Source organism: Callorhinus ursinus, unplaced genomic scaffold, assembly GCF_003265705.2.
Source record: "Callorhinus ursinus isolate GAN/ISIS: 27379988/994484 unplaced genomic scaffold, GSC_fseal_2.0 scaffold4, whole genome shotgun sequence".
NCBI classification, from domain to species: Eukaryota; Metazoa; Chordata; class Mammalia; order Carnivora; family Otariidae; genus Callorhinus; species Callorhinus ursinus.
In genome coordinates this window covers 104,059,314-104,071,648 of record NW_027397066.1, presented here as the reverse complement: position 1 = coordinate 104,071,648, position 12,335 = coordinate 104,059,314, and the positions used below count along the sequence as shown (strand labels likewise).

General features: G+C 33.3%; 1 protein-coding gene across 1 annotated transcript in view; it reads right to left on the bottom strand.

Annotated features, from left to right (window-relative positions):
- FAT4 (FAT atypical cadherin 4) overlaps window positions 1-12,335 on the bottom strand; it is a 172,241-nt gene that overhangs the window by 6,921 nt on the left and 152,985 nt on the right. The window contains exons 12-15 of the mRNA XM_025873981.2: window positions 7,622-7,707; window positions 6,427-6,606; window positions 5,416-5,540; window positions 3,102-3,319 (exon numbers count right to left, since the gene is read on the bottom strand). Coding sequence (XP_025729766.2) covers window positions 3,102-3,319; window positions 5,416-5,540; window positions 6,427-6,606; window positions 7,622-7,707 — 609 coding nt within the window. The remainder of the gene's footprint in view (window positions 1-3,101; window positions 3,320-5,415; window positions 5,541-6,426; window positions 6,607-7,621; window positions 7,708-12,335) is intronic.

Below are 12,335 nucleotides of genomic sequence, written 5' to 3'. Positions count from 1 at the left end.
GAGAACCCAAGTTCCCATTGTAACATTTCTAATGTTTTGCTTCTCCCCAGTAATACTCTCCCAGGCTCCTATATCCTTCCTAACTTTGAAAACATCATGCTCATTTTTATGCTAATTTTTTGCTTGGTTTGATTTACCCACAGATTTATTTTATTTACTTTTTAATCTAGAGCTCTGAGTCCCTCATCCCAACCCTGTACGCTACACTGGGCCTCACTCAAAAACAAAAACAAAAAAAACTATATGCCAAAACAATAGAATTGATTTGGAACAAACATAAAGTCCGTCATCTGACATTATCACAGAACTCCAAATATGGAGATACACAATTGCAGTAAAAGAAGGGAGATTTGTGAAATACTTTAAATATACCATCAACACAATTATACACAAGTATGCTTCCTTCTGTTTTTCTATCTCAAATTCTCTCTACCTAACTTCTTTTTTATCTGAACAGATTCTATCTATTCTACATATTCTCCTCTCTCCTCACACTGCTGTTGCTACCCACTCCTGATACTCTCCTCTCAAACCATTTGAAATCCCATTTACCCAATTCTCTTTTTTTTTTTTTTCAAAAATATCATCTAGCTGCCTATGTGTGTGAGAGAGAGGGAGAAGGGAGAGGTGGATTGATAAAGGAAGGAAGGAAGGAAGGAAGGAGGGAAGGAGGGAAGGAAGGAAGGAAGGAAGGAAGGAAGGAAGGAAGGAAGGAAGGAAGGAAGGAAGGAGAAAGAAAGAATGAGAAAGGGAGAGAAAGAAAAAAAGGGAGAAAAAGAGAGAAAGAAAAAGAGAAAAAGAGAGAAAGAAAGAAACTGTCAGAAAGTGAGCCAAAAGAGAGACAGAAGAAAACCAGGGGCCTTAGTCACAGATAAGCTAAATGAAAAGTAACAGTCCCTCCTGACTAGCTTCCTATCCTGTGTAAGTAGATCGTATTCCTGTCATCCAAGTAACTTGCCTGCTTACTCACAACAGCCATTCTCTTCTTATTTTGTTCTCCTTGTTCACTGTTTTTTTAATCTACTTATTTTACCTCCAAGCCCCTTAATCTCTAAAAAGCTGCTTTTCAAAATATTCATACCAAAAAAAATGTGCATTTTGGTCTGCATTAGTCATTATTTTTATTCATTAGCATTTACTTTTCCTTCAGAAGAGAAAAATCTCTTTCTAAGTGCTTGCTACCAATGTAAGAAAATCTGGAGAAGTTGCCTGCTGCTGTCCTGTTGGAAATGCAAGATTTTATGGTGACAAAAATGGATCCTGACATTCAACTTCTTCCTTAAGGAAAAAAAAAGTTCTGTCTCTGATTTCTTCAACCACATTGTATTTTGTATCTCTTGGCTTAAAGAGATAATGTAAAGAAATATTTCATATGTCATTTAAATGGCACGAGGACTTGGAAAGCAGCTTAACAGATAATGCACAGACCTCAATGTCAAAGCCTCTCAATGCATACAAAAAAAGTGTTTCTCGTAGACTGTGAAGGTTTACTTCTTTCTGGACTTCATTACTTTCTTAGGTTCTGATACACTTTCCAGTGCAAATTATAAACACCAAATAACAATAGAATACAATGGGCTTTGTTTTGCACTAGCTTTATTAATTCTGAACTGGGCTCTTTGTTTCAATAATGGAGGTAAAGTTATAACCTGAAGATGTTCTTTTGTACTGAATTAGAGCAGAGTTCCTCGACCTCATTACTCTTGACATTTTGGACTACATATTTCTTTGTTGTGGGGTGCTGTGTTGTGCAATGTAGGATGTTTAGTGACATGCCTGACCTCTACCTACTAGATGCTGGTAGCACCCTTCCCCACTGTGACAATAAAAATTACCTCCAGATTGAAAAAGGAGGAAAAAAAAGTTTTTAGCATTTTAATAAAACATTTCATCAAGAAAAAATTGCCTCAGGACATTGTCACATGTCCCCTGGGTGGGGGAGGGATAAACATCAACTTTAGTCAAGAATGACTGAACTATGAGGACTGTGAGAATTTTAGAAAGATTTTTTTGTACTACTTATTAAAGATATGTACATGCACCATAACAACCAGAGTTGACTTGGATGGAGAGAAATTTTAAGAATAAAGAGGTTGAAGTTTAGAGGTGAACATCTGTTTTTATTTTTAGTATTTTATGTGAATTAAACCTAGTAATTTGCTATGTATATTGCCTTTTGTCTTCATGAACTAAACTCCTAGTAATTTTCAAAACACTGATTTATAGGTGAAAATAATATAGGAAATCTGGGTTTATGTTCTTCAGAATTTATGAAAATTCATATAAAAATTACGAGTAGTATTATAATATCAAAGTGATATCAATAAAAATCAGTCAAGATAACTAAACTAAAGAAACTGATGATTTAAAAGATGAAGTCTTATTTGTGGGAAAGAAAGCAGATTGATAGAAATTAAGAAAGCTAAGAGCTGAAGGAAAATGCATATCTAAGGAAGTTATTCACCAGTTTAGCATTTCATTTATAGTGAAAATATTATGTAAAAGCCTAATGATAAGTCAATACATTGTTCTCATGAAATAGAATGTTTAAAAATAATTTATTTAGAAATTATTTGGAGAACTCAGCTGTGATTTAACTTACAATAATTCCAAAGATAGTGAATTGGCTATATGCTCCAGAATAAAGCCAGATAATTTAAAAATGTTTTTCCTCATTCTAGTCCCACCAATTAATATAAGCATATTAGTATTTGGAATAATTTTTGGAGACTTTTTTTTTTAATTCTCAAAGACACATTATCTTTTTGTTTTACTTTGTTTAAAAGTAGAGAAATAAAAGCAATATAAATTTTTATTTGACAAAACAGATTGCAACAAATTCTTTCTACGCTGGCCTACCTAGCAGTGGTCTTTACTCACAACCAAGACAAAAGTGTTTAGAAACCAAACCATTCAGATCTTTGTTACTCTGGCCAATGCCTGGGGAATAGTTAAGATAGATGATATTGGAATAGTGCCCAGCATTAGTCGGAACTCTAATGGGTTGTAAAGAAAAGGACAGAAATTATGGGCGAAGTGATTTAAACCATGACACAGCAGGCGGTCTAATCAAATGAAGTCACCATTAGCTTTTATCTTACCTTCACAGTAGTGTAATTGCTGCTTTCTTGGATATGGATTAAAATGCCATTCTCGCTTCTTGTTCTGAATTTTATTTCCAGACTGTTCACACCAAAAGGCTCCAACATGGCACCTCGTATGCTCTGTCTTAACAAATATTCCCGCTTCTCATTCTGACTCATGTGGTAATCCAAGCGCCCTTTGCCTTCTAATGATAAGGCAGTGTCAGGAGTAATAGCTGAAAGCCAATGAAGAAAGGGAAAAATGAATGTGTCCGTTTGGCTTCTTAAATAATTTTTAGAGGTGACAAAAATTATAAAAAATTTTGGAATCAATGTTCCCCAATCTTCCCCTTGAAAAAAATTATTTCCACTTGTGAATTATTGTGTAAGTTAACTTCAAACACTTCAATTCAGAAGCATTAATCATTTGGGAAATATTCATTAACATATTTGATGTATGATATAAGTCATGAATACCTATAGAGATACAACCTGTTAAAATATGGAATTGAAAAATGTGTTTCTAATAAGTTTTCCTGTGCTTCCAAAATTCATAAATGAATATATGTTTTCATAGTTAAATAATTTATAATCTTAAGCCTCTAGCACATTACAAATTTGGACAAAGAAGTACACAATCAAATATTTATATTTGTAGCAACTTTATTAGTAGTAATAATCATATGATCACATAGAATTTAGTTTATCATTACATATAATTGTCATGTAAAATTATAATTTATCATAATGTGATAAAATGTCCACACTACTGAACTTTAGAAGACAGTGAATATAGCTATGGAAAGGACATTAAGCAAATGAACTCAAAAGGGTTTCAGCATTGAATAGTATACTTTATAAAGGTAAATTTTATAGTATGTGAGTTCTATCTCAATTTAAAAAAGGACCTCAGGCATTTCTCAAGCCAATGACTCATTTCATATTCCAGACATAATTGGGTTCCTACTTACTAAATACTCAGTATGACAAAAAAAATATTATGTGACAGCATACTTTTTTATGTTTTGATTTTATCCAAAAAATTAAACATAATTATGCCTTCTTCTAGTAAGATCTTTTCAACGACATTATATCCTTAACATGATCATGAATTTCTATTCATTCTCATACTTTAATAGAATCAAGACTACTTAAGAAGTGGTCAAATAACTGCAATGATTTAAGTAGTAATCACATATTTGAAAATAAAGCATAGTAACCACATATTTGAAAATAAAGCAAATTTTATAAAAGAAACCCCATTAGGATTAGTGGGATACACAGCTTAAAATTAGAGAATGCCATGTTTGAAAGATGGCTTGAACACCACTAATGTCTTATTAAAATAGTAACAGCATTTAAAAGCAAATAACTAATAAAAAGATTTAAAAAGACTCAAAACCAATTCTAATAATTGTAAACTAAAATGCAAGTATTGGAGCGTCTGGGTAGTTCAATCAGTTAAGTGTCCCACTCTTTTTTTTTTTAATTTTTATTTATTTATTTGAGAGAGAGAGAGAAAGCACGAGGGGGAGGAAGGTCAGAGGGAGAAGCAGACTCCCTACTGAGCACAGAGCCCGATGCTGGACTCGATCCAGGAACTCAATCCTGGGACTCAATCCTGGGACTCCAGGATCATAACCTGAGCCGAAGGCAGACTCTTAACCAACTGAGCCACCCAGGCGCCCAAGTATCTGGCTCTTGATTTGGGGTCAAGTCATGACCTCAGGGTCATGAAAGAAGAGTCCTGCGATGAGCTCTGTGCTGAGCGGGGAGTCTGCTTGAGATTTTCTCTCTCTCTCTCTGCCTCTGCCCCTCCTCTCTCTCTCTGTCTCTCTCAAAATAAATGAATAAAATCTTAAAAAAATAAAATAATAAAATAAAATGCAAGTATCACCCTTAATTATAATAGATAGACAATATATGATGTTTGAACTCAGTATTCAGTCATTTAGTACTTATACTTTTCTACCACATAAAAAATATTTACTGGAGAAATATCCCCTACAGGCAGATAATACTAAGCCAAAACCAGGTTAGCCCTTGACCTTATAAATTGTCTAACATTCCCATCAATTAGGTGCACTATGGTAATAAATTCATAAAATGGAAATTAAAAATTTAGGTAAATAATTCTAAAAGAATATCACTCTTCTTCAAGTTAAAAAATAAGTAGAAAATGTCACTATATTTTTACCAATTATTCCCATTTAATATTTTCAGCATTTAGAATGAAAACAATTCTTCGAATACAATTACATATTTAAGAGCATATATTTATACTTTTCATGATTATTATAATTTCCTGTAAAAGATAAAACAGCTTGCATACATTTTTCACAGTATTTCCCAGTTAGTCCTTCTTTGCAATGACACTGCTGCCATGACCAGTAGTCCGTACACGTGCCACCATGTTGGCAGGGACTGTGAGTGCAAGCACCTTCCAGTCTAGGACACCTAAAAGGAAATCGTAATAAAGACTCGTAAGGCACAAAATAAAGTGTGTGAGGGGATTCATTAAAATCAGATATAAACTTTTATTAACTTGCTGAGTTTCATGCACTCACTTCTTTGAAACTCAAGTTACAACTACATTTGGAGCATCTCCTCAAACTAGGAGCTGTCCTGTAGCACATGTTCTGCCTCATTCACAAAGGAGAAAATTAAACAAAATGACATCTTACACAATACATAAAAAGAGGTGATAATTTCTTCTTTGAATGAATTCTTGTTGGAGTAGGATATCTTTTGTTAATGTTACTAAGGGCCACATATTTATTTGCTTACACATCTCCCCCCCCCAAACAACTCATTCAACTGATGCTAATTGAATGCTTACTGTATGCCAATTATAAGCATACTATTCTAAGCATGGGGGTAAAGTGATGAAAAAAATCCATATGTTCACGGAGCATTTATTTTTCCTTGTGGAGGATACAGTCAAAAAACAAAATAAAACAAAAATTAGATAAACGTGGGGTATGTTAGAATGAAGAAAGTTCTATGGGAAAATTAAGATAGAGTATTGGGAGTTTTTTGGAGGCGGGGGCAGTGTTGCTGGATCCTCTAGATTCATCAGTGAAGGAAGGACCCATCTACAAGCATACGTGCATACATATATTTTTTCTTAGACTCCAGAAAACAAGAGTTAACTCTCTAACTAAATATCACATTTTATGACAAACAAAATTTTGCAACTATAAATAAATATTTAAAATTCAAAACAATGTAAAACATTTGATGCTTTTAGGGCTTTGTGCACAATAATCTCATCTTTGGATGCTCAATTATGAAAATTTTGTGCATTTTTTCTTTAAAATAGTAAGAAATAAAATTGCCATACTGATCTAGGATGCCTTGTGCTGCCAAAGCTTGGCTGGGTTCCAGAGGCCTTCCATTGACTGCAAATTCCATTATACACCCGACAAAATCATGGCTTTCCACATGTCCTCTTCTCTGAAGGATCGGTTCTAGCGATCTGATACCTCCAACTGTGACTCGATTTGGCTGAACATCAAGAGTCCTACATAAGAAAGCAAAGATAAGTATATTAGTTCCAACATGATAGATTTCAGTAGAATGTTTAGTTTTTAAAAAGAGCGAACATTACTTTTTCTGGCATGTGTTATAGCGTGGTAAATTTGAATGGAAAATATTACCTATTGGTGCATATCCTCTAACAGATTTCTACAGGATTATTAGGTTTTTCAATGTATGAAAAATAATAAAACTTATGGAAATGACATTTTCAGTTAGTCAAATGGGATGTATAAAACAACGTTGAATTAGCAAGAGGAAGCATATTATCAGAAAGATACAGTGCAGTAGAAATAGTGACAACTCTATCATTAATGTTAGTTTATATTTTTTCTTCACTACAAGATGATAATGATGCCAATAAGTTAATTAATGCCATGGATGATGTGTCCATATTTATTTTTCTCTGTTGCTATTTCTTTTAAAATCACTTATGTTTTAGATGGCATAATGCTGTGTTTCAGCTTGAGGTGCCACTGAAAAATATCTGTGGATAATTGTTACATACAACTTTCAGAGAAGGTATTTAAAATGAGTGGGGTCCTTAGCCTAACCTTGCAGGACCCAAGTCACATGCAACGATTTCATGAATCATCTCAAAGAGTATAGGCCACGTTAGTCTTTCCTTCCTCCAGCTTTATACTCATCTCTACCACTTCATTTCACACCATTTTTACATATTCTGTACACAAGTTATTAACTTTTTATTTTACAGCATGAAAATTCCTTTGGAGAGGATAAAGTATTGTAAACTTTTAAAACACTTAGCATGATACAATTATCTTTAAATGTATAATTTCCTCTTTTTTTTTTTTTTTTTTTTAAGTAGGCTCCACGTCCAGTGTGGAGCCTAATGCATGGTTCGAACTCATGACTCTGAAATCAAGACCGGAGCTGAGATTGAGTCAGACGCTCAACTGACTGAGCCACCCATGCGTCCCGGTATAATTTCCTTTTTAATGTCAATTAATAATAAAGATCAAACTAATAATTTTACTCACCAGTCATCTGAAACGGCCACATTACTGACAGTGCAGTACCCTGGTTCTTGGTTCTCAGTACAAGAATCCACAGTTAAGGAAGCTGCCTATAAAGCAGAAGGAAACATTCATCCTGGGTTCTGCCATCCCCATTGTCCTTTTCAGCCAACACTACCCAGCATTTGTTTTTACATGGACATGATTTTGAAATTGTGATAACAATTAGTATATTATGACATAATATAATTACAATATCAAATTTTGGACACATATTTCTTTCACATGTCTAAAACTGTGAAAGCATTACATGTAAGAGGTAGGAGGGTACTTTGAAAAATCTTCTCCAGTCCCTTTGTTTTATAAATGAAAAACTATAAATGCCATTAATGTCTCTTACAATATCATACAGGAAGCTTATGGGACATATGGGACAGCTTCCTGGGGTTATAATCTTAAGAAACCTGTTTAAGGTATTATCCAGCTATTCTAACAAATGAAAAGACATTAGAGTTCTGATTTTCAGAAGTCTTATTCCAATAATATTTTAGTCATATTTACAAAAATATTTTCAAAGCACAGTGTAAATACTATTACAGCAATCTTTGAAAATTATTATACTTGTATTAAAAATAAAGTTTGAGAGTAAACAAATCAGTTAGATGCCCCTTCCACTTATGATAAGAATCTTTATTTATAAATAGTATATTACAGCACATTTATGCATTATTAGAGTGCATTATTATCTATTGTGATACAGTAGAAATTCCCCAATAATATTTAAAATACAACTAACAGTAACTATTTTTGCATTCCAAGAAATGCATACCCCCTGAGAAAAACTCTTCTATTTACTAGAACGTATGAATGCTGAATACTCGATGTGATCAATAAATGGAGTTATCAAATCACGGTCACAAGATTCAGGAATATGACAGAAGTCAGGTTTCTCTATATTGAGCAATGGCCACTAGAGATGGCTGTGGTCCCGTTTAAGACCAAGGTTGCTGCATATTCATGTTATCCCGTGCTCTGCAATGCTATTGTAATGCACCTCCTTCGTTCCCCAGACTGCAGTAAAATTCTGCAAGTGACAAAACTTTGCAAATTTTAAGGATGAAATTATAAGGATGATATTCACAATGTGGTATTTCAGAACATGGCCAGTAAATCACAGGAGAATGCCTAACCCCAAATCCAGAAGTACAGGAAGACTAAGGGTTTCTCCCAAGGCAGACAGTAAAGGGTTCTACTTAAATTTACTTGAATGCCACAGAACAGGGTTAATCCAATTATATAATAAAAATATAAATACTATGCAAGTATTAATTTTTAAGAATGGTTTTCATTTGAGGTTAATTGTAATAAAAGCAAAGCAAATGTCAGAAACAGACAGGGAGGTTGAGCAAGTTGACTAATATTACATCTGACTTATATGCAAAAGTATCAGGTTCTCTGCCTTCCTGAATTATTACATATGGAAATGATTCATTTCCTTAACATCCAATGTTTATCATAGTGGATATTATTTTTTAGAGATTGTCCATAAAAATTTATATTTGGATGGGACATTTGTAAAAGTGTATCTTAAATATCTAGCATTTCAAAAATAAAGAACGGGGTCAATTTATAGTTTTTGTGCATCAAATATTACTGGCTAAAATATTCAAAGATATTTCTATCAGTTAATTATTAGAATTGATTATAAACTCCATACAATAAATTCTCATGAGCCATGTTATAAATCTTTTTCTGGCCACCTTCTCAAGGCAATTATAATAAATACTAATATTTTTAGGAAACAATTACACTTCCAATTCTGTGTCAAGAATTTCATGCCCCATTTGGTTAACTCTTTCAATAGTTAATTTTTTTCCAGTGTTCTATAATAATTGAGTGACATTCAGTCTCAAAAGCAATATTAGGTTTTTGCGATACAATTTGTGTCATTCATGTTGACTATTTGACTTAAGCACAATTCCCTTTAATGTATTTCTAAAACAAAATGTTTACACATCCCTCTTTGTATATACTATGCAAAATGTCCCTCCATTCTAGAGATCCCTAAAGCTATCACAAACTACAGAATATCACATAGATATTTATGAATGTCTCAAATAGGAAAAAAAAAAGAACCCACCTTACATAATGGCATCGTATTTCGGTCAATCTTAATATAGTTTTCTTATTTCCTAAAAGCTTCATGATACAGCATAAAGAAAGAACGCCGGAGGGGAAGTTTTATTTGAATAGCAGCTTGTGCAATTTAATCTTCAAAGTTAAATGTGCTTTCTCTTACCGTTGAATTTTTCTACCAGTACTGCTGTAAATTGAGATGTTTCTATCCTGTCTATTCAATGATTCAAAGCTGAGAAGTTAATGATTTTGCCAGTTTCTAACAAAATCCTTTTGAACTGCAGAAAATGACAGATTCAAAATCCAGTAGGGGCCTTATTTTGGATGTTCTTTAAAATAGGATGACATTTTTTTCCCCTGACTGAAGAACTAATGACAAAGGTATTTTTTTCCACATTTGGTATTCTTTAAAACTTGATGACTATGGCCACATATTACAAATGAACTGAAAGCATTTTTTTTCTATCCCTTTTGGCATACACACAGTACCTCTTTCTTTGCTCTCCCTCTTGCTCCCAAATACTAGTTCAATAGAATTAAATCTTCATGAAATTTAAAGGGACCTGGGAGGTCATCAGATAAAAATCATCTATTCTACATAAATGTCTGTTGACCACATCTTAGCAATTTGGTATCTCACATATGCTTGGAGAATTGGGGTGAGGTGTTACCTGCTATGCCCCATTAGGGTCCTATCATTATTAGGAAATCATTACGGCTCATGGAAGCCCCGATATATAATATAGATAGCAGACTCCACATGTTTGTTCTAATTCTGTCAGGTTTGATTATGCTGGGGTAAACTGATAGTAAGGAATGCTGGAATTCTCTAAATCTGTATTCTCCCAGATGTCCTTCTCTGAGCATACTAGTTTGGTATTAGGCTGGTTTGAAAAATCTCAGGCAGAAATGAGCATACTGACTTATTACTAACCGAAAAAATTATTATTTCCAAGTTTTATTTGTTATACCCCTATTAGGATTCACTGAAGTCAGTGTGACTTTTTAGGCATGACTCATAATTAAAACTTTATTGAGATTAAGTGAAAGATTTTTTTTTTTTAACCTCAAAAGGCTATATGGGGCAGTGTTGTTGGAAACTCAGAATGACTAACATTTATCAAGCACCTATTTAATATCAAATATATAAAAATTTAGATATGATTTATATTAATCTTTGCATTAATATCAAAATGCGGAGATTTATAAACCATTTATAAACCAAATTTTTATTTTCAGTTCAACCCTTTTTCAATAAACAAAGCCACCTTGAATTACTATCAAATCAAGTCTCCAAATGAGTACTTTTCAAGTAGATTTTTTAAATAAATTACTTTTTCAAACATCGATGCTCTCAATTGCAATTATTGTTACTAAATTTTATTCTTGTTTTGATCTCATTTTCAGAATTTTAGGGGTAATTTTGTTAAGTAAAAATTTTATAAATTAAATATATTAGAAAAAAGTTATAGTTACAGAATATTAACACCAGCGTAAGAAAATGGAAGACAACATATAATGAAAATGATTCACAAATTTTCACTAATACTTCTATTGTTTTCTCACATATATTTCAATAGATCACATCTAATAACCTGCTAGAACCCTGAATGCAACACAGTGGGTATGGGGATCTCTGTGGATGAATATCAGGACATCTAACCTTGATGGTGATGATACGATTATCTGGTCATCTTTAGACCCATCACTATTCTTTTTTTTTTCCTTGTATGAAAATATTTCTGTATTTAAAAAGTTGTTTAAATCTTCTTTCTTATTTTATATTAGAGTTAAGGGGAGAAAAACCATTATATCTGATGTCATTAAAAAAGCCCCAAAGCACATGGATTTAAAGTACTCTGAAAAACAAATGGAGAATTTTGTCCTTTGATAAAGACTGCTTGTTATCTATATTTGTCAGAAAAAAATTAACATAATAAGATTGCCTCTGTCTTATGCCTTTATGAAATTTATAATTATAAAGGGCACAAAAATTTTTCTTTTAAACTATGGATCACAGAAAAAAATAGCAAAAACATGGTAAAAAACATTTTCTAGGGCGCCTGGGTGGCTCAGTTGGTTAAGCGACTGTCTTTGGCTCAGGTCATGATCCTGGAGTCCTGGGATCGAGTCCCACATCGGGCTCCCTGCTCAGCAGGGAGTCTGCTTCTCCCTCTGACCCTCTCCCCTCTCATGCTCTCTCTCTATCTCATTCTCTCTCTCAAATAAATAAATAAAAAATCTTTAAAAAAAACAAACAAAAAAAAATTTTAGGTTCTTTCTGCAAGTTGCTTATATGTAGTCCAACAATATAAAGTGTTCCCAAAATTTAGTATTAAAGATATTTGTATCATCAGACAAATATACGATTCATTTGATCAGTTTCAGAACCATATAACTCATTATAATATTTTTTATATTTTTCAGATTGCCACCGAACTAAGAGATAGAACTATAATCATTTAGATCCCAAGTTTCTTCATTTAAAAATTATTTCAGGGGTGCCTGGATGGCTCAGTTGGTTAAGCGACTGCCTTCGGCTCAGGTCATGATCTCAGGGTCCTGGGATCGAGCCCCGCATCGGGCTCCCTGCTTGGCAGGA